A 23,073-nucleotide genomic window follows, 5' to 3' on the forward strand; every position below is an offset into this window, starting at 1 on the left:
TTTAAGGTATATCTACTTTATTTGCATTTTTCAAATAACCAAAGAATTCTTTCACATATCACAACACATTCTGCGACAGAAAATTCAGTGTACACATAACTGTTTCAGCAAATGAAGTTTTAAGTTTGAAACAAATAAAAATCACAGCATATCAGAAGAATACCAAGAAAACCCAGCAATGTTTACTTTAAAATGCAAATAATTGAATGAAAAAAAAAAAAATGATATTGATTCCAAACTACAGGTACCAAAATTTAATTAGATACTACAAAGTTTGACTTAAATTCTACAAAGAAATTCATTTACTTATTGATACTGTTTAACTTATACACAAGATCAGTTTTCTCTATTTTTAACTCTTGTTTAGACAAATGAATTGAATCTTTTCTATTGTCCAAGGTATTAAGACAGTAGGCTCCTAAACATAACAGTACCTTTTGTTTTTTGCAGATTTTCATATCAACAGCTACAAAACACACATGTGGTTTAGAAATAACACAGATTATACAGAAAAATAGTTATTGAGTAGATCTAACATGTCCTCATTTCACATAATATCATAATTAGCCACTGATGTTTCCAACAATTAACACTGGTTTAGTGTATGTTAATAAGCCTCCATCTTCTCTTTCTTCTGTCTGTAGTTACTGAGGGTTGGTTTAGCTGATGTTAAGCCTCTATCTTCTCTTTCTTCTGTCGGTAGTTACTGAGGGCGGCTTTAATAGCATCTTCAGCTAACACTGAAACAACATACTTTGTATGAAATAGTAATAAACTAAATATCACATGTACAGGATCAGTGACTAAAATAAATGATGATAAAACTGCTTCACCATTCGGTAGATTATATAATTGGTTGGTTCAGGTCTACACCATAGATGTTTTCAGTGAGGTATACAGTGTAGATGTTTTCAGTGTAGGATACAGTGTAGATGTTTTCAGTGAGGTATACAGTGTTGATGTTTTCAGTGAGGGATACAGTGTAGATGTGTTCAGTGAGGTATACAGTGTAGATGTTTTCAGTGAGGTATACAGTGTTGATGTTTTCAGTGAGGTATACAGTGTGTCACAGTGAGGTGTACAGTGTTGATGTTTTCAGTGAGGTATACAGTGTGTCACAGTGAGGTGTACAGTGTTGATGTTGTCAGTGAGGTATACAGTGTGTCACAGTGAGGTGTACAGTGTTGATGTTTTCAGTGAGGTATACAGTGTTGATGTTTTCAGTGAGGTATACAGTGTTGATGTTTTCAGTGAGGTATAGTGTGTCACAGTGAGGTGTACAGTGTTGATGTTGTCAGTGAGGTATACAGTGTGTCACAGTGAGGTGTACAGTGTTGATGTTGTCAGTGAGGTATACAGTGTGTCACAGTGAGGTGTACAGTGTTGATGTTTTCAGTGAGGTATACAGTGTTGATGTTTTCAGTGAGGTATACAGTGTTGATGTTTTTAGTGAGGGATACAGTGTTGATGTTTTCAGTGAGGGATACAGTGTTGATGTTTTCAGTGAGGTGTACAGTGTTGATGTTTTCAGTGAGGTATACAGTGTGTCACAGTGAGGTGTACAGTGTTGATGTTTTCAGTGAGGTATACAGTGTTGATGTTTTCAGTGAGGGATACAGTGTTGATGTTTTCAGTGAGGTGTACAGTGTTGATGTTTTCAGTGAGGTATACAGTGTTGATGTTTTCAGTGAGGTATACAGTGTTGTTGTTTTTAGTGAGGTATACAGTGTTGATGTTGTCAGTGAGGTATACAGTGTGTCACAGTGAGGTATACAGTGTAGATATTTTCAGTGAGGGATACAGTGTTGATGTTTTCAGTGAGGTATACAGTGTTGATGTTTTCAGTGAGGTATACAGTGTTGATGTTTTCAGTGAGGTATACAGTGTTGATGTTTTCAGTGAGGGATACAGTATAGATGTTTTCAGTGAGGTATACAGTATAGATGTTTTCAGTGAGGGATACAGTGTTGATGTTTTCAGTGAGGGATACAGTGTTGATGTTTTCAGTGAGGTATACAGTGTTGATGTTTTCAGTGAGGTGTACAGTGTTGATGTTGTCAGTGAGGTATACAGTGTTGATGTTTTCAGTGAGGGATACAGTATAGATGTTTTCAGTGAGGTATACAGTATAGATGTTTTCAGTGAGGGATACAGTGTTGATGTTTTCAGTGAGGTGTACAGTGTTGATGTTGTCAGTGAGGTATACAGTGTTGTTGTTTTTAGTGAGGTATACAGTGTTGATGTTGTCAGTGAGGTATACAGTGTGTCACAGTGAGGTATACAGTGTAGATGTTTTCAGTGAGGTATACAGTGTTGATGTTTTTAGTGAGGTATACAGTGTTGATGTTTTCAGTGAGGGATACAGTGTTGATGTTTTCAGTGAGGTATACAGTGTTGATGTTTTCAGTGAGGGATACAGTGTAGATGTTTTCAGTGAGGTATACAGTGTTGATGTTTTAGTGAGGTATACAGTGTGTCACAGTGAGGTGTACAGTGTTGATGTTTTCAGTGAGGTATACAGTGTAGATGTTTTCAGTGAGGTATACAGTGTAGATGTTTTCAGTGAGGTATACAGTGTTGATGTTTTCAGTGAGGTATACAGTGTTGATGTTTTCAGTGAGGTATACAGTGTTGATGTTTTCAGTGAGGGATACAGTATAGATGTTTTCAGTGAGGTATACAGTATAGATGTTTTCAGTGAGGGATACAGTGTTGATGTTTTCAGTGAGGGATACAGTGTTGATGTTTTCAGTGAGGTATACAGTGTTGATGTTTTCAGTGAGGTGTACAGTGTTGATGTTTTCAGTGAGGTGTACAGTGTTGATGTTTTCAGTGAGGGATACAGTGTAGATGTTTTCAGTGAGGTATACAGTGTTGATGTTTTCAGTGAGGTATACAGTGTTGATGTTTTCAGTGAGGTGTACAGTGTTGATGTTGTCAGTGAGGTATACAGTGTTGATGTTTTCAGTGAGGTATACAGTGTAGATGTTTTCAGTGAGGTATACAGTAGATGTTTCAGTGAGGGATACAGTGTTGATGTTTTCAGTGAGGTGATACAGTGTTGATGTTGTCAGTGAGGTATACAGTGTTGTTGTTTTTAGTGAGGTAGTACAGTGTTGATGTTGTCAGTGAGGTGTACAGTTGATGTTTTCAGTGAGGGATACAGTGTAGATGTTTTCAGTGAGGGATACAGTGTAGATGTTTTAGTGAGGTATACAGTGTTGATGTTTTCAGTGAGGGATACAGTGTTGATGTTTTCAGTGAGGTATACAGTGTTGATGTTTTCAGTGAGGGATACAGTGTAGATGTTTTCAGTGAGGTATACAGTGTAGATGTTTTCAGTGAGGTATACAGTGTTGATGTTTTCAGTGAGGTATACAGTGTTGATGTTTTCAGTGAGGTATACCGTGTAGATGTTTTCAGTGAGGTGTACAGTGTAGATGTTTTCAGTGAGGTGTGCAGTATTGATGTTTTTAGTGAGGGATACAGTGTAGATGTTTTCAGTGAGGTATACAGTGTTGATGTTTTTAGTGAGGTATACAGTGTTGATGTTTTTAGTGAGGTATACAGTGTTGATGTTTTCAGTGAGGTATACCGTGTAGATGTTTTCAGTGAGGTATACAGTGTAGATGTTGTCAGTGAGGTGTACAGTGTTGATGTTTTCAGTGAGGTATACAGTGTTGATGTTGTCAGTGAGGTATACAGTGTTGATGTTTTTAGTGAGGTATACAGTGTTGATGTTTTCAGTAAGGTATACAGTGTTGATGTTTTCAGTGAAGTATACAGTGTTGATGTTTTCAGTGAGGGATACAGTGTTGATGTTGTCAGTGAGGTATACAGTGTTGATGTTTTTAGTGAGGTATACAGTGTAGATGTTTTAGTGTGGGATACAGTGTAGATGTTTTCAGTGAGGTATACAGTGTTGATGTTTTCAGTGAGGGATACAGTGTAGATGTTTTCAGTGAGGTATACAGTGTTGATGTTTTCAGTGAGGTATACAGTGTTGATGTTTTCAGTAAGGTATACAGTGTTGATGTTTTCAGTGAGGTATACAGTGTAGATGTTTTCAGTGAGGTATACAGTGTTGATGTTTTCAGTGAGGTATACAGTGTAGATGTGTTCAGTGAGGGATACAGTGTTGATGTTTTCAGTGAGGTATACAGTGTTGATGTTTTCAGTTAGGTATACAGTGTAGATGTTTTAGTGTGGGATACAGTGTAGATGTTTTCAGTGAGGTATACAGTGTATATGTTTTCAGTGAGGTATATAGTGTAAATGTGTTCTGTGAGATGATAAAATCATTTATTTTTCCTTTGGAGGTTAAACCATTGCTATCAGGAAAATATTACATCCATTTCATGATAATTGTATACAGTGGACCCGCGATAATCCGGACGCCGATAGTCCGGAAAACTCACAGTCCGGACGGAAATGCACGGGAACGGATTTCCGTAACGTTATTTGTACTCACCAGTCCGGAAATTCGGATTCCGATTCCGGAAGCCCATTTTGGGAACGGAACATACTTTTCATTAGTAAATTTCCCGCAATAATCCGGACGATTTTTACACCACGAGGAGAAAAAAATGTTGGGGCAAGTCACCCGTGTCGACATCTGTACAGACTATCGCTTGACACTGTGCATAGTCATAGCTTCCGCTTCCAGGTCATAGCCCCGGGTGTTCACCGTTATTTGTTTTTATAACGGTACATTACTTTTTCTCTATGACCTTTTTAAATGTTACAGTATTAAAGGATTTTATAGTATAGCCTGGTCTTGCTTTTATCAACTTGACGTACAATATCTATTATAGTTATTTTACAGACGGCAACTTTTATAGGAACACATATTGCTATTTCGTAGTTAGCAAGAATTTACGCACAAACATACAGTACATGTACGTGATACGATAATTAATCAATCTCAAATACATGTAATAAATTTATGATCAGTAATTAACATCATTAACACTTGTATTGGGTAAACACGGATATCGGCTTAACACCGTTACGTGAAACGACGACTCATTGAAAGATGCATGTTATTAATTACAGACACATTTACGAGATCACAAGAACTGGGGTTATTACACACAAATTAGTTAATAGTCGGCTGATACTTAATTAAGCGTCACATTGTTAAGTTAATACGGGTTTAATACTTATCAGACATCTTTGGTAGTTCTCGCTGGTGTCGCGTACTTTTAAATAGATAGCTTGAGGTTTCTGGTACGTAAAAATCATAAAAAAACATGGACTGGTGGTAAGTTGTAAAATCCGGGTCTTTTATTCAAGGTATTTAACGTTTGTAATTTCTACTTGTTTGTGAACCTACGGGACGTGACACATGTGTGTTGTTTGTAGGTCACATATGCCCGCTATAAATAAAACAACTTTCACTTTACATGTTCTTTTAAAAACATAGTTTATGTTTTACTTTCTACAAAACAAGAATCATTTCAGAAACATAAGTATATTTATTGTTTAAAAGTCTGACAATTAGACGTGTTTATGAAACGTCCCGGATTGTGTATAATCAAGGGAGATAACTCTTACACAACAATTTTTTTGACCTGGTAGACGAAATTTGGCAGTCCGGAAAACTCATAATCCGGACGGTTTGGACTGGGAATGAAGGTGTTCGGATTATCGAGGGTCCACTGTATATGTAACAATTCAATATTCTACACTCTAATACTTAGAAATTAAATCACTAACTTGAACAATGTAACTTGACTGGGGGAAGGCAGAGCTCTTTAGCAATATCTGTATTCTTTATCTTGACAGCATCATCCACCTGTAACAAAAAGTATCAACAACTGAAAAGTGCTTCAAATTTTACTCCAATAGCAAGTTATACTTTAAACAGAAAACTTCAAATTTTACTCAAATAGCAAGTTATACTTTAAACATAAAACTTCAAATTTTACTCCAATAGCAAGTTATACTTTAAACATAAAACTGACAAATCTGATACAAGGGTTTTGCATTAAAAATAACAATGTACACTGTCAATTACTTATGTAATTGTTTTCAAGCACCAATGAGAACAGATGGCAAAAATACCTGCCGACAATTAACTAACAGGTTGCCACATCTAACGTCCTCTGTGGTATTCAAACTTTTCCCCCAAAGACCTCTCTCGCACGATGCAAGCCAAAATATCACTTTTTGCAAAAATGGCTCCCTCCATATCATGTCAAGCTATTACTAATGTACCAGATTGCATGCCAACCATGCCTACTATTGTCAATCATGTCTGGGGTCTTTATCAGTAAGATCACAAGGACTGTGGCTTGCTAATGTATACACAGCAGGTGTACATGTAAAGGCAATTAGTCTGGCATAATTAGGAGTGGGCCAGCTAAGAATTGGAATATAGAAGCTTTAGTAATAACAAAATTTAATATACGGTAAACCTCCGATTAATTCGAACACGCGGATAGTTCGAACACACATTTTTTTCTAGAAAAACAATATTTTTTTTAGCTAGTAATAGTTCGAACTCTGGCTGTTTATAACTGACACCATTTCGGATAGTTCGAACTTGTCAAATGAAGAACGTAAAGTAAGATTTTTTTCCGGCAAACTCCATTGAAAGCTTGCAACAACTCGGCCCCAGAAAAATGTGATCAGCAATCACGTTTAGGGTATCAGAATGTATGCATGATCATTAGAATGCGTCTGTGATTAAATATATGCCACATATTTTATCGATAATTCAGTTTTTTTACATTGCAAAATACACCACGCACGAGACAGCTGATTGCAAATTTAGGCCTCGACAATGTATAAATAACATGAGATATTTGTATTCGCGCTGTATGGCAATCAAGAAATCGTCCGTGTATTTTCACATATAACTAGTGTTAACTTAGCATTATGATTATTTAATTGTGACTGGACATCTCTTAAGTATTGCCAATCAAGGTATTACCTGAAAACCTGCGACCTCACGCTAGATAAGCAGGCCACGCGAGTTGTCGCTTGCGGTAAAGTTGAAAGGATCGGCTGCCCGATCATGCTGATCGAGTGACGTGAAAAGCATTCATATCCAGTCAAAACAATCCACAGGTGTCCCAATTAGTGATGGATAATTTTGCAGGTACTAGTATCAACTATGTTTGGTAGATAATACGACTGGGCATATTTAAAAGCAGACATGTTGATGTTCTGACCTAATTTTACCAACATATATCGCCTATTTTACAGTAGTGCTTTCGTAAAACGCAACAGGTTATGTAGACTGCTTTTGATGTATTAAAGAAACCATTTATTACAATAATATAGCAATAGTTTCTGATTCAGATAAAAAATATAACAATGCAAAGATTATACTGTACAAATGTTTAACTTTTGTGTCACAAATGAAACGTGTACTGTACTGTTTTGGGGCCTACTGTAGCTACGCATTAACCGAGCGGCTTCGCGCAGTAACCATCATGATCATAATTATCGCGAAATGAAGAACCTTTAACGATCAATTAACATTGAATTAAATAAATACTATTAAATAAAATACTATCATTTTACTTACTTATAAATGTGCCATTGTTCAGGCCGCCGTTGTTAAGTATCAGATTTACGATGGATGTGTTTGTGTCTAATGATTTTACTCTGCCGAGATTTCCGCCGATATTGACTCGAATAGTTCGAACTCATGCTTATTTTCTGAAGCATAATTTCGAATAATTCGAACAGGTTCGTCAATATTTATTTAATTTTGTTCGAACTAACCGGAGGTTTACTGTAAATAGTTTACTTACTGCACACGTGTGCAAGACAACCAATAATTAATGGAATATCATTATTACAGACGACAGTACATCTATTTTATATATTTACAAATTAAGTAATTAATGGAATATCATTATTACAGACGACAGTACATCTATTTTATATATTCACAAATTAAGTAATTAATGGAATATCCTTATTACAGACGACAATACATCTATTTTATATACTTACAGACAGTACATCTATTTTATATATTTACAAATTAAGGTCTTACCAGCTTTATATACATTTTATCACAATCAGAGAAATTTGCAGACATATTACTGGTATGTACACTGCCACCTTCAACAAATATTAACTCAAATGAAAAAAAATTCTCAAGTATGTTTACCGATTTTCCTTTAATCCATTCTGTTGCTAAGGAGCTCGAAGCAATAGCCGACCCACATCCAAATGTCTTGAATTTAGCATCCACAATTTTCCCATCATCATCCACCTTTATCTGTAAATAAATATAAGTGTACACCTTTGTGAACAAACAAACACACATTACTAAATAAAAGTGGGAAAAACGGAAGTAAAATATCATGTTTCTATACAAATAATGTATCAGAGACACATGCATGTGAACACAGAAAGAATCTGTTCGTATCATACCATGTCTCCTTAACAAAAGGTTAATGTAGCATAGATCCATCACTATATCATTTATTTCAACTAGCTATATATATAGAGAGAGTTGATATAGAACTGTATTTGAACAGAATGAGACATTCTAAGGAGCTTTATGATATACATGTATAAGACACTTTTCATACATAACTGAAGTTTCCCGATTATCAAAGGCGCAGACATATTCCCCAGAGTTTCATGTCCCAGAAATGTCTCGTCAATATCTGTATGACTTACTCTCTATTGAGGCCTACAGACAGTGGCCTGTGTACTGCCCTGGTATATATATATATATCCATATATGGGGTACTGATACTGCTTAAGGTACTGGCTTGGATACAAAGTGTACCATGCTTTACGACATACATGTATAGTCTTATTGTAGAAAATTGGTGTTTAGTTGTGTATTATTTTATATAATCATCATTAACAATGAAGAAAATGGGGAACATCTGAGTTAGTCAAAGTGTAGATTTTTTATTAGCAGTACCAACTACTTACCTGAAGCTTCATAACATCCCCACAAGCAGGAGCTCCAACCAGACCTGTACCCACATTAGCATCTTTTTTGTCTAGAGAGCCCACATTTCTGGGGTTTTCATAGTGGTCAATCACCTGAATGTACAAAAAACATAAAACATAATCAAACATTCAATATCTTTGGTCATACATCATGCTAAAGTCTTCCGTAATTACCAGCTGTTAAAGTCAGGATTTTGTCCAAATCTTATCTGCAGGATCCAACCTGGGACCTGAGACCCAGTTGCAGACATTTAGTGAATTCTTCAAAATACTTCCAATTTTGAAGGAATCAGATTTTTCCAAGTTTGGCCTTAGCATCCCTTGGCGAAGAGGAACCAATTTTGTATATTTACCATTGTATGGCACTGCCACTATATAACCCTACCAATTCAGTTGCGAGTTCACCAGCCTATGAACTGCCAACAGGAAGTGATCTATGCTACTGGTAAGCGCGGGAAATTTGAATTTGAAAATTTCAAAACAAAAATCGCATGACAAATAAAAAATCGCAGATGGTAAATATAAGAATTGAACGGCTTTCAGTTGGCATTCATAGTCAATATGAATGCCAACTGGACAGAGGCAAATTCAACATGAAGCGCTAGTGCGCTTCATGGAATTTGCCTCTGTCCAGTTGGCATTCATATTGATTATGAATGCCAACTGAAAGCCGTTCAATGCTTAAATGAATGCATGCGGTGGTATGTATTTTCGCAAACAATGTCCTTATTTACATGGTGGTTGTGCTGATAATTGTCTGTACCTACATTTACTCACAATTTTGCTAATAACCATCAGAACAAAAGATCTGTCATATTTTGTTATCAGAACAGATGATTTTGAGGGAAAAAGAGAAAGATTAAACTTACATAGAACCAACAAAGATCATATGATATTGATGCGGGTGCTATGTTGGACAACCGTAGTAAATTTTTTTTTTACTGATGAAAGTTCTACGTCTGGTTATAGATATAAACAGGAGAACCACAGGGTGTGTAACATATACGCTTGTCACATGCCATAGTGTGTCACATAGCATGCTTTAGTTTAAATCATAAAATGTCACCTTTCACTACAAAGTCAATGTGATATATGTCTAATATTCCAACAGGGATACCAATAATCAGGAATTTAGATCTTAGTACCTCCACAATGGGTGGGGGTCTCCTGTTTTTACCCCCTGTCAGGTGCTTATAATGGAGTACTGTGAGTAGTAGTGTTGTTTCAATATTAAAATCGATAGTTACAGGCACCGAAATATACTCCAACCCTGAAAAGTTATCAAATGAACAACACAACAGTTTGTTTTACTGTTAAATGCATAAAACAATATTTCTAAACATAGGAATAAATATCTAAATCATATATCGACATATTTCCATTTTTGTTAATGCCTTTGTAGACAGTATTTCTTCCTCTACTTCTACTGTTGAGTGACTACCATCATCCTGGTGAATTTGTTGCCACATTGTGAATTGGGTGAGCTCATAAAAGGTTGAAAGTCAATTTGTACAGTTGGTGTCCATGTAAAACAAGAAGATACTATTTCTTTTTGAAGTCAAGCTATTCAAGGCTTACAGTGTGATCAGTCATGCCAGGGGATAGGGCATTCCAGTCCAGTTCTTGGGTTTTAAACGAGTCCCTTTGTGAAAACCATGTGGCAAATTCTACGGGCAATGGGTAGAGAATATTGAGGTCATGCATATGCACCATAATAGCTGGTGACCTCATGCCTACTCCAGCAGCTTACATGTTAACAGATTAATGACTGATAAGACAGGTCACTAATTAATTGCATCAAAGTTTTTTCTCCTTGTTGAATATATATATATATCAGACACATTTGTAGGACACCACATTATTGGAATCAAACTTCTCCTCTCGTGTATGAAAGTTTAAAGATGAAGATTGATATTGAAGCTAGGTCAGCCGATAATTCTTTTAGGACTTAATTGGTGCCTTGTATGGATTCTCAGCAGCTTACATGGACCGTTGGTGGTGATGTTGAGGTCTTATATTTTATATTGTATGAAAATTTCCTATCATGTTCTATTGTTGCATCTGTGGTCAAAACTCGTTCTTTGAGATTTCAAATTTTGCTGACAAAGTCTTTTGTAACTGATATTGTTCAGAGTATTAGCTTGCATGCTAATTGTTGTCCAATGGATTTTGCTAAATCATTTCTTCAGGTATTACCATGTCTAAACAAAAGTTGCAAGTGTTTACAGTAAGCAAAAGAGGTGTGGTTTTCAATAAACCATATGAAAATCTGAAAATCAGACAGGGACAGAGACCAGAAGCAAAGGAGATCGCAGACAAAACTTGGCCGGTTCTAGTATGTTTCAATTCTCCGATATCAAAGAAAATAATACTAAAAAATATTAGAAAGCTCAAGGATCATCAAATTTTTCCACTATATATATAGATATACATGTATATAATGATATAACAAAATGCAAAAAGGAAGGAACAGAGAATTTCATCTATCAAGTTTGGGGACCACCATGGAGTAGGAAAATAGTGCATCTACCGAAACCAATGAATAACTTTAATCGAAATGAGCAGGAATATAATTTAATATTTTGTTTATAAATTTCATAAACATTAAACAATAAAATTGAATAAACTATCATCACCATTACAAGTTAAGACACTTTAAATATATATATATGTATATGTAATGATCAATTTCATAGCCATAATTCAATGGAAATGGAAATAGGGGCATATATGATCTTACTAAAACCGAGTTACCGCCATTGGACCATTCAAGCTATCTGCACATTTGTAAATTGTACAAATGTTATTTTAATGTTGTTTGCTATGCCTCACGGAAGCATTAATATAGTAAAATGAATTGCGCTCGATCTTGCTTGAGTTAGTTATGTGGTCATTTTTTTTTATCATATTACAATGACAAGGTCAGTATGAAATCCTGAAATTACATAAACATTATCTTACAAAACGGTTGTAACTTTGATGTGTTTCCGTTATTGATGAAATATTTATATACTTACATTTTTGTGATAAAGAGCCACAGGTGATGCAAGCTTGCTGTCGAAGAAAGGTTTCAGTGCCCGGGACGTAGAACGTAAAAGAGCCATTTCACATGTTTTTATTCCCCTCGCCGAATTACTTACTTCCGGTTTAGGCCTATTTTAATATTTGCAGCAAATTTAAGTACATACATTAGCAGATACAAGTGAGCTAAACTAGGTATTACTATACACACTGTATCTACTAATTCAGGAGAATAATTTTTCAATCGTAAGTTTTTTTGGTTGCAATGACAAATATCTTTTTTATTTTTATTTTAGAGCATCTACATTTATTGCGTAGTTTTTCAAGGGAGAATTCATTGTGAAACTTCCGGATTACCGAAAGGGTCATCTGGCTAAGGTGAGATGACAGCTAATTTTCGCTTGGTGCATACGGTGACACATTCTCAGCTTCAACTTATTTGAAACTTAGAAATGTGGTATCAATAACCCGCGGTTCCTTTTAGATAGGCCTTTAAACTAGTCATTTATTGTTAGCATGCAATCTTGCGTACGCACTGTGTAAAATAATACGAAAAAGAAAGTAGAGACCAGAGACTCAAAGAACAGAATACTGCAATATACTATACATGTAGTTTTAAATATTGGTCTATGCAAGATGGTTGTGGTTATGTTTATGATAGGTTAACCTTTATAACTCCCGGCGCCGAAAAATGAATCAATTGTCATTTGTTTTGCCTTGGACCACAGGGGCATGTCTAGTTTTATGTTTAAAAAAAAAATAGTCAGAAATACATATTGTCAATATATGAAATGGATATTTTAAATATAAAACTAGACATGCCCCTGTGCTTGGACTGACCAACTGACAAAACAAAATATTGAAGAATTAACATTTCTGAATGTCTGATCCGCGAATTTATGGGGTGCCGTTTTACTATTTATTCCCATTTGGTGATATCACCTATTCGAATAGGTGATATCACCAATTCGTTTTTCAAATAAGTGACATCACCTATTCGAATGGGTGATATCACCCATTCGAATAGGTGGTATCACTTAATGAAACGAATAGGTGATATCACTCATTCGAATAGGTGATATAACTCATTCGAATAGGTGATATCACCAATTGGAATAGGTGATATCACTTAAAAATATTCTTTAGTGATATCACCTATTCGAATAGGTGATATCACCTATTCGAATAGGTGATATCACCCATTCAAATAGGTGATATCACTTATAAAATTCTTAAGTGATATCACCTATTCGAATGAGTGATATCACCTATTCGTTTCATTAAGTGATATTCGAATTGGTGATATCACCTATTCGTTTCATTAAGTGATATCACCTATTCGAATGAGTGATATCACCTATTCGAATGGGTGATATCACTTAATGAAATGAATAGGTGATATCACTTATTCGAATAGATGATATCATGAAAATGGTTTTAAGGAATTGATCAGCCCCTGGAAATGATTTTCGGTAATGCTTGATAGTACTAAACTTGTGTTATTAAAATCAAAATAATAGGTCCGTTTTCTACCTGTATGAAAACTTAATAATTATGCGTTGATGTTTGATCCGTTTCTATTCCATTTACAAGTATCAAAATCTCACGCTGACCCGTGATCATGACCTACATGTAACTTGGGTAACTCTTATAGGATTTGAGGATAGATCGGACGGGACCCATTACGCTACGGAAAGTGATTTTAAAGAATATGTAATTATCGCAAAATGTTTTGAGACGCTTTATTTATTAAATCGTTCTTAAGAAGGCCAGTTTTCTCTTCTTTTGGGCAATGAACACTTCCATTACTCTAGTCACATCAATTGGCATGTCTCTATGGACATGGATCATTGCCAGGGACGAAAGACGGTCTTGACGTGTCGTCGACCTAAGATATGTCTTTATACGCCTAAGATAGATATCCAAAGGTCGAATTTAAGTAAAATTATTTCAACATATGATATCCAAAAATATTTATTTTTACATATAAAAAATCGTTTTGTGTGTATGCGAAATTCGAATTATGCATATGTAAAAATCGAATTTTTGAATACATACAGCAAAAATAGGGTTTCACATTTTTCACACATGTAAAATTCGAATCATGCATAGCATAGCCTATGTGAAAATAATGAATAAATATAAAAACGGCACCTCATATAATTGGGCATAAAAAGATAGAAAAATACAGTGTACGAATCGTTGTCTTCATGAAGCCTACCTTGATGGGAATCCATATTTCTCTATATCGTAGATTGTACATTTCCTCTGGGTTGGGATTTTGGGACCATACTTCTAAATAAGGTGTGAGTGTCATTATAATTTAAGAGGTGTCACTTTTAGATGTCGATTTAACATTTTCGACAATTTCTTCTGTCGGGCTTTGACTTTGCGTGTCTTTCGGTTTAGGTTTGAAGAAGCTATCTAGATATATATCGTTGATTGTGCTTTCTTCATATTTACGCACCAAACAACTAAACACCGGAAACCCCTAGATTTATGATAATTAACGGATACGACTTCAGGTTTCCATTTCCGGACTTCGAAAAACAGCATGGCTATCTGCGTATTTCATTATCATTAATTTTAATTAATCTACGTTTAGATTTTTTTGTGATTCTACATTCAAGACCTTGACGGGTCGACAATACATATTAGATATATTAACTTTACAAGACCATGGCTTATTAATAACTTATACTAGGATTTTTTATGTGCAAGCCCGGGCTTTTTTTTATATAGCAAGCTACGCCCCTGGTGATACCTATTCCAATTGGTGATATCACCTATTTGAATGAGTTATATCACCTATTCGAATGAGTGATATCACCTATTCGTTTCATTAAGTGATATCACCTATTCGAATTGGTGATATCACCTATTCGAATGGGTGATATCACCTATTCATTTCATTAAGTGATATCACCTATTCCAATTGGTGATATCATCTATTCGAATGGGTGATATCACTCATTTGAATAGGTGATATCACCTATTTGAATAGGTGATATCACCAAATGGGAATAAATAGTAAAACGGCGCCCCATACGAATTCAGTTGTAGAATGCTTGTGTTCTAGAAATCTGACAAGAACGCCATATTTGCCTCTCATATAGAAGGAGACGTGGCTATGTTAATTTTTTTATCACTAGCATCGTCTTTATCATCAAACGTTGTGTTTGTGCTTACAGATTTCACAATGTACCGATATGTGCATCTCCTTTTTAACAACTTCACTTGGTGCTAACTCTTTGTCCATATCTATAAATTTCCTCCGCATGAGACGTAACTCAGGATCTAGTTCCAGTTTATCATGATCTGTGTCTGGGGTTTCTGGTATTGTTGACGTTGCGTCTTCATGTGGTACGATACCTCTGTGTATCCAACACCTTATTGTTGTTACAGAAGTGGGTTTTATTTATCATAACTTCAGAAATATGCATGTAGAAAGACCACAAAGGACCAGCCATGGTTCATTGATTTAATGTGTGTACACATGCTCACAATGTGTGCAGCTATAATTACCTGTCAGTCATATGTAACAATAATATCCAAACACAGGTCCTTCTGAACTCAATTTGGCAATAAGATAAGATAAGATAAGATAAGTTTATTTCTGGTTCAGGACTTTTAAAGTCCTCTATACCAGACTCAAAATAATACATGAGATTGATATAGTACTTCTGTCCAGTCTACTGTACATTGTTTATGATTTAACTGATGCTTTGTAATTAAAGAAAAGTTCTTGGTTTTTCCAGTGATCGTCTAGCTTGTTTTTGAAGGAGTTTACATTTAATGCTGATATAACCTGTTCTGGCAATTCATTCCAGATTGACACTGTTCTGTTTGAAAAGCAGTTTTTTCTTAGCGTATTTGTGGATAGTCTAGGGAATATTTTTTTGGTATGTCCTCTGCTACTGTTGCGTTCAGCAGCATCCTTCCATAAAATGATACCATTAAAACATTCTTTATCATATATTTCGCTTATTATTTTGTACAGTTCTATCATATCTCCTCTAATTCTTCTGAATGCCAAAGTTGGTAGTTTGAGTTTTTCCAGCCTCTCGCTGTAGGTCAATTCCTTCATTCCCGGGAGACACTTGGTTGCTCTTCTTTGAACCCCTTCTATCTTGTCAATGTGTTTTTGTAAGTGAGGTGCCCACACAGGACTAGCGTAGTCCAGTTGGGATCTTACCAGACATTTATATAATGGGATAAAAGACCTGGTGTCCATAAACTGGAAAGTCCTTCTGATGATTGCAAACATAGAGTTCGCTTTCTTAACTTTTTCAGATATATGTTCGTCAAACGAAAGCTCGGAGTCGATGATTACTCCTATGTCCTTCTCTTGTTTGGTTTTCTGCAGGTATTTCCCGTTGAGATGGTAGTCCGGTTCAGGTTCATCATGTCCTCTTCCTTTTCCCTTGCCTATTCTCATCTGTTTGCATTTGTCTGGGTGCATCTTAAGTAGCCATGTATCACTCCACTTACACATTGTGTCCAGATCCTTTTGAAGCTCTGCACTGTCGTGCTCACTTTTTATTATTTTGAATACTTTGGTGTCGTCTGCAAAAAGGTACATATCCGATTGAACTGTTTCAGGGAGGTCATTTACAAAGATGACAAACATTAATGGTCCTAGCAATATTAATGAGGTTAAGATAATGTCATTTTAACCATTTGTTCTGGAAATGTGATGGTGGATGGCGGTAGGTGAGTTTGGCCATAAAAGGGGTGCAATAGCGTGGGAGAAAATCTATTCCGAATAAATTCATGGTGATAAGTGGGTTTGGCGTTATAACAGGTGGCAAAATAACAGCTTTTCACTGAATTTTAAAACGTTGGCTTGTATTTCTCTTTCACATGAACAAGTTGTATGCAATGTACTTGCACATTTCCATTGCCATGAGTAGCATACTCCATTGATTTTACAAATTTTTCTTTTTCTTCTTTTTTTTTTTTTTTTAAGTTTGGAAGATAAAACTATGTGGGGCTGAATCTGTTGGATCAATGTTCACTGCTGTTAGGAATAGGAGTGGTCTCCAGATGTCCACCATTCTCCTTACTGTAAAGTTCACTTCCTCATGTTCCTGTCCTGTTGAAGTGGACATAGAATCCAGCATTCTTGATGTGAAATCGATCCTGTCGAAACAACTCCAAATTCCAGCCAAGGAAATACAGATAATTCTTGCAGGAAAAATCTTGGAGGATAATTCTACTATTAAGGTAATATAACACAAAACAATTTGTATTCTGATTCTAATTCTGCGTATGATTACAATTAATACTGATATATTTTCTAATGCATTGAGTGGTTTGGGCACCAGTAAAGTCAACATTTGAATCCAATCTTTCTCGTTGTCAGGATCTCTGTATCGGTAACTGTTCAGTTCTACACGCCTTCAAACAGAACCAACCGGAGTTAGACATTCAAGTGGGAGAAGGTGTGGCAGGAGGTGACACAGGTGCAACAGATAACAGAATAAGGAAAGGTGAGGTTAGAACTGACTCATACAATGGTTAGGAAAGGTGAGGTTAGAACTGACTCATACAATGGTTAGGAAAGGTGAGGTTAGGTTAGGAATTGTGAGGTTAGGTTAGGAATTGTGAGGTTAGGTTAGGAAAGGTGAGGTTAGATTAGGAAAGGTGAGGTTAGGTTAGGAATTGTGAGGTTAGGTTAGGAAAGGTGAGGTTAGATTAGGAAAGGTGAGGTTAGATTAGGAAAGGTGAGGTTAGAACTGATTCATACAATGGTTAGGAAAGGGTAGGTTAGGTTAGGAAAGGTGAGGTTAGATTAGGAAAGGTGAGGTTAGATTAGGAAAGGTGAGGTTAGATTAGGAAAGGTGAGGTTAGAACTGATTCATACAATGGTTAGGAAAGGGTAGGTTAGGTTAGGAAAGGTGAGGTTAGGTTAGGAAAGGTGAGGTTAGAACTGACTCATACAATGGTTAGGACAGGTAAAGTTAGGTTAGGAAAGGTGAGGTTAGGTTAGGAATTGTGAGGTTAGGTTAGGAAAGGTGAGGTTAGGTTAGGAAAAGAAAGGTTAGAACTGACTCATACAATGGTTAGGAAAGGTTAGGTTAGGTTAGGAAAGGTGAGGTTAGAACTGACTCATACAATGGTTAGGACAGGTAAAGTTAGGTTAGGAAAGGTGAGGTTAGGTTAGGAAAGGTTAGGTTAGAACTGACTCATACAATGGTTAGGACAGGTAAAGTTAGGTTAGGAAAGGTGAGGTTAGGTTAGGAATTGTGAGGTTAGGTTAGGAAAGGTGAGGTTAGGTTAGGAAAGATAAGGTTAGGTTGGGAAAAGAAAGGTTAGAACTGACTCATACAATGGTTAGGAAAGGTTAGGTTAGGTTAGGAAAGGTAAGGTTAGGTTAGGTTAGGAAAGGTAAGGTTAGGTTAAGAAAGGTGAGGCTGGTAGAACTGACTCATACAATGGTTAGGAAAAGTGAGGTTAGAACTGACTGATACAATAGTTAGGAAAGGTGAGGTTAGGTTAGGAAAGGTAAGGTTAGGTTAGGAAAGGTGAGGTTAGGTTAGGACAGGTAAGGTTAGGTTAGGAAAGGTGAGGTTAGAACTGACTCATATAATGGTTAGGAAAGGGTAGGTTAGGTTAGGGAAGGTGAGGTTTAAGGTTAGGAAAGGTGAGGTTAGATTAGGAAAGGTGAGGTTAGAACTGATTCATACAATGGTTAGGAAAGGGTAGGTTAGGTTAGGAAAGGCAAGGTTAGGTTAGGAAAGGTGAGGTTAGAACTGACTCATACAATGGTTAGGACAGGTAAAGTTAGGTTAGGAAAGGTGAGGTTAGGTTAGGAAAGGTGAGGTTAGAACTGACTCATACAATGGTTAGGACAGGTAAAGTTAGGTTAGGAAAGGTTAGGTTAGATTAGGAAAGGTGAGGTTAGAACTGACTCATACAATGGTTAGGAAAGGTGAGGTTAGGTTAGGAAAGGTGAGGTTAGGTTAGGAAAAGAAAGGTTAGAACTGACTCATACAATGGTTAGGAAAGGTTAGGTTAGGTTAGGAAAGGTAAGGTTAGGTTAGGTTAGGAAAGGTAAGGTTAGGTTAGGAAAGGTGAGGTTAGGCTAGGGAAGGTGAGGTTAGGTTAGGAAAGGTAAGGTTAGGTTAGGAAAGGTGAGGTTAAGTTAGGAAAGGTAAGGTTAGGTTAGGAAAGGTGAGGTTAGGTTAGGAAAGGTAAGGTTAGGTTAGGAAAGGTGAGGTTAGGTTAGGAAAGGTAAGGTTAGGTTAGGAAAGGTGAGGTTAGGTTAGGAAAGGTAAGGTTAGGTTAGGAAAGGTGAGGTTAGGTTAGGAAAGGTAAGGTTAGGTTAGGAAAGGTAAGGTTAGGTTAGGAAAGGTAAGGTTAGGTTAGGAAAGGTGAGGTTAGAACTGACTCATATAATGGTTAGGACAGGTGAGGTTAGGTTAGGAAAGGTGAGGTTAGGTTAAGAAAGGTGAGGTTAGGTTAGGAAAGGTGAGGTTAGGTTAGGAAAGGTGAGGTTAGCTTAGGAAAGGTGAAGTCGGTAGAACTGACTCATATAATGGTTAGGACAGGTAAGGTTAGGTTAGGAAAGGTGAGGTTAGAACTGACTCATACAATGGTTAGGACAGGTAAAGTTAGGTTAGGAAAGGTGAGGTTAGGTTAGGTTAGGTAAGGAAAAGTGAGGTTAGGTTAGGAAAGGTGAGGTTAGCTTAGGAAAGGTGAGGTTAGTAGAACTGACTCATACAAAGGTTAGGAAAAGTGAGGTTAGAACTGACTCATACAATGGTTAGGAAAGGTAAGGTTAGGTTAGGAAAGGTGAGGTTAGGTTAGGGAAAGTGAGGTTAGGTTAGGAAAGGTGAGGTTAGGTTAGGAAAGGTGAGGTTAGGTTAGGAAAGGTGAGGTTAGGTTAGGACAGGTTAGGTTAGATTAGGAAAGGGTAGGTTAGGTTAGGAAAGGTGAGGTTAGGTTAGGAATGGTGAGGTTAGTAGAACTGACTCATACAAAGGTTAGAAAAAGTGAGGTTAGAACTGACTCATACAATGGTTAGGAAAGGTGAGGTTAGGTTAGGAAAGGTGAGGTTAGGTTAGGAAAGGTGAGGTTAGGTTAGGAAAGGTGAGGTTAGGTTAGGAAAGGTGAGGTTAGGTTAGGAAAGGTGAGGTTAGGTTAGGAAAGGTGAGGTTAGAACTGACTCATACAAAGGTTAGGAAAGATAAGTTAAGTTACTGTAATACATTATTAAGAATAGATAAAGTGAGCTTAAAATTGACTGTTTCAAAACTTAGCTGCTGGTTTAACCATGCGTTGCCATCATTTTGTTCATGGGTTAAATGAAATGTGCTTTCTTTAGTTTTAGAAATTTGGTTGTTCTTTAACACTTTGGTTACCTTGCTGTGTTGACCAGGAGAACCAGACTACCAGTACTTTGTCTTTTGTAAGGAGTGCCAATGTCTACGGCCAGGAAAACTGAGGGTCAGATGTCTATCTTGTAAGAGTGGACACATCATTCTGTCTAGAGTAAGTCAATGTACTCATTATGTGTGTGTGTGATGTATGATGGATAAACATATAGATACCGCATTTGACCTAATAAGGGTGCCCTACCTTTTTTCAAGGAAATAAATCTTTGACTGAGTGTCAAAATGGTATTCGAAAGTAATAACTCATGCGAAAAGTTTTACTACTTTATGTGTTCAATTTTCTTCAGCAAATTAAGTAACTGGAACACAAGTTTTCACCACAGTTTGTCTATTCCTACAGATGACATGTCAGTGCAAAGAGCACCCAAAACTAAACACACATACAAATAATAACTTACCATCTTTATTTGAAGATAAAGTAAAAGACTTCATCCTTGTTGATAAATAACTTTTGTTCAAACAGAAAGCCAGTAAAAGACATTGTAAATCAATTATTAGGTCAAAGAAAACGATGTCCGATATTATCTGGCAAATCACCTGTGTCTATAAATAGAACACAAAAGAGTTCCATTTGAACATTAATGGTGGAACACACGTTCTCTGGTCTAAAGATCAGCTGGCATGGTTTACAAGTTTATAGGAATATTCAAGTGATGTTTAAGCTTAATATATGATAATGAATAGATATCTTCATCTGGAATATTTTTATGACCGAATGTTTTACCGTTTCCACAGCCTTGGGTATTCTGCTATAAGATATAGTCTGTTTCATAAAACTTCAGAATAACTTATCTTAATAAGGGCGCCCCCACTGTCAATTACCTGCGCCATGCGTCCTTATTAGGTCAAATACAGTATACTAAATCTCAGATAAGTCAAACCTTTCACACCTTAGATTGCCTGAGCTCAGTCTCATACACTGCTTGTCATTTCATACTTGGATGATGTATCCATCTAAGTAAAAGGATGGGTCATACACTAAAAGTAGGTAACTCAGACCTACATTTTGACCTTTGACCTACATCAAGTGGGTACAGTGGAACCTCTATAAACCGAACATGCATGGGACATGGATATTTGTTCGGTTTATAGAGGGTTCGGTTTGGAAAAGTTGGTCAAAATAACCGGTCGAGTTCCGAATATAATTGGTCAGATGATGTTTTGTTAGATTGTACCCGATTACAAACCGGCACTAGGCCTATTGTATGTATGTAGACAATTTGGTTTGTCTGAAGAATATGAATATTATGAAAGTAAATCAATGCATATATTGCAGATTACTGTAGTTTTATATAGTACTTGTACATTTACTGCACTTCACAATCGACCTACATTCTGTTACATCTGGCTGAAGCTTCGCCATGTGGTGGGGCCCAATACGGGATATTTAATTATTTTACAAAAAACAGAAATCGAATGATATGAAATGTGATAGATGTGTTGTTTCAATATCAATTACAATTGATCAGTTGATACTGGTCAAATTCCCGACATTGGTATTGTCTTAAAAAATAAACAGCGGACACTGGCATCATTTCAGTGTGTATATTTTTGACCCTGCAAAAACACCCCTCTTTGGGCCTCATTTAAATTAGAATGCGAAACTCAGGCTTCTGGCTCTACTGTATTGAGAAGATAAACATTGAATCTGCTGCGCTTCAATGAAGTGTGGCATTGTTTCATAAATACTGTGTTGATTACACACTACAATCATAACGCCCCTCAGGGTATTTATTGGATACCTGTACAAATCCTCTACATGTATAAGTAAGTTCTGAGACACAATTAGGCTTCACACAATACCCGTCACAGATGTCGTTTCACGGTTGACTGGCCGGACCTTTTGTCATAATCATTCGGGTAAGGCAGGTTTTCAGAAGTAATTTTTTTTGCATACTTGAACAGGACACAAAATCGGTCCGGTGTTCGGAATTCAGAAGGACTACTATTTTGAAGTTTTTTAATACTATGATAAAGAAGGACCAATTCCGTACAATGACAGTTTGTTCAGTATTCAGAGGTGTTCGGTTTTTAGAAGGTTTGGTTTTCGGAAGTTGCACTGTATTAGTCCTCCACAATGGTTCCTAGGTAGACTAGTTTTGTGTTGTGTCTGTCTATATCCTTCTGTCCGTCCAGACGTCCTTTATCTTGTCCATGATCTACCTCCCACACTACCTGTCACTGGAACTTTATACTTGGCTCATTGGTTCACCTTGGTAACGCAGTGTGTTATGTACCAAAAGTAGGTCACTCTGTACCTTGACCCTTGACCTACATTAAAGAAAAGGTTTGTCTGGGTTGTATCAATACCACTTTTTTCCAGAGTCATTTGTTGGTTCTTCTTGTTCCCTAGTTGTGCATGTTAAATTTTGAGACTGATAAGAAAATGGCTGCATGAGCAGCAGGAATATTTTGAATATTTACAGGTTGAATTTGTATCACCTTTTCTGAGAAATTAATGAATATTTCCAATATTTCAGTTGTAGTTTCTCTTTTGTCACTAGTAGTTCATGTCTTATATCGCTACTCCGAACTAAAGTACGGTTAATTGTGGGACTACCTTTTATGATATGTGAAGAGGTAAAAATGAAGAAAAGGTGAGAAAAGATCAATCTAACAAAGAACCAATAAAATACTTTAAATGGTGGGCACAAAGACCCCTCTTATTTATAATAAATCACAATTGTCAACAACGTAATGATAGCAGAGACTGTTTTGA

The 23,073-nt window shown here is 36.4% G+C and overlaps 2 protein-coding genes and 1 long non-coding RNA gene across 5 annotated transcripts in view; 2 read left to right on the top strand and 1 right to left on the bottom strand.

The window, feature by feature from the left end:
* LOC117328066 (iron-sulfur cluster assembly scaffold protein IscU-like) lies at positions 1-12,233 on the bottom strand. Its single transcript, XM_033885405.1, has 5 exons — positions 11,952-12,233; positions 8,914-9,027; positions 8,132-8,242; positions 5,719-5,797; positions 1-740 (listed from the first exon to the last, which is right to left on the bottom strand). Exons 1-5 carry the CDS (start codon positions 12,036-12,038, stop codon positions 670-672), a joined length of 462 nt encoding a protein of 153 aa, XP_033741296.1. The 5' UTR covers positions 12,039-12,233; the 3' UTR covers positions 1-669.
* Positions 1,799-2,832, top strand: LOC117328067. Of its 2 annotated transcripts, none has more exons than XR_004532791.1 (3): positions 1,799-1,822; positions 2,277-2,438; positions 2,730-2,832. It is a non-coding gene; the product is annotated as an uncharacterized LOC117328067 (long non-coding RNA). The 2 variants fall into 2 exon arrangements; XR_004532792.1 differs by lacking the exon at positions 1,799-1,822 and adding an exon at positions 1,980-2,011.
* Positions 12,226-23,073, top strand: part of LOC117328065 (E3 ubiquitin-protein ligase parkin-like) — a 23,779-nt gene continuing 12,931 nt past the window's right edge. Inside the window, exons 1-4 of one of the 2 annotated variants that reach the window (XM_033885404.1) lie at positions 12,226-12,333; positions 16,933-17,181; positions 17,321-17,447; positions 20,339-20,451. In XM_033885404.1, the coding sequence (XP_033741295.1) occupies positions 16,966-17,181; positions 17,321-17,447; positions 20,339-20,451 (456 nt within the window). In that variant the 5' untranslated portion in view covers positions 12,226-12,333; positions 16,933-16,965. Of the gene's footprint in view, positions 12,334-16,924; positions 17,182-17,320; positions 17,448-20,338; positions 20,452-23,073 lie in introns of both variants that reach the window. The other variant, XM_033885403.1, reaches the window with a different exon arrangement.

Source organism: Pecten maximus, chromosome 5 (genome assembly GCF_902652985.1).
Source record: "Pecten maximus chromosome 5, xPecMax1.1, whole genome shotgun sequence".
Taxonomy (NCBI): domain Eukaryota; kingdom Metazoa; phylum Mollusca; class Bivalvia; order Pectinida; family Pectinidae; genus Pecten; species Pecten maximus.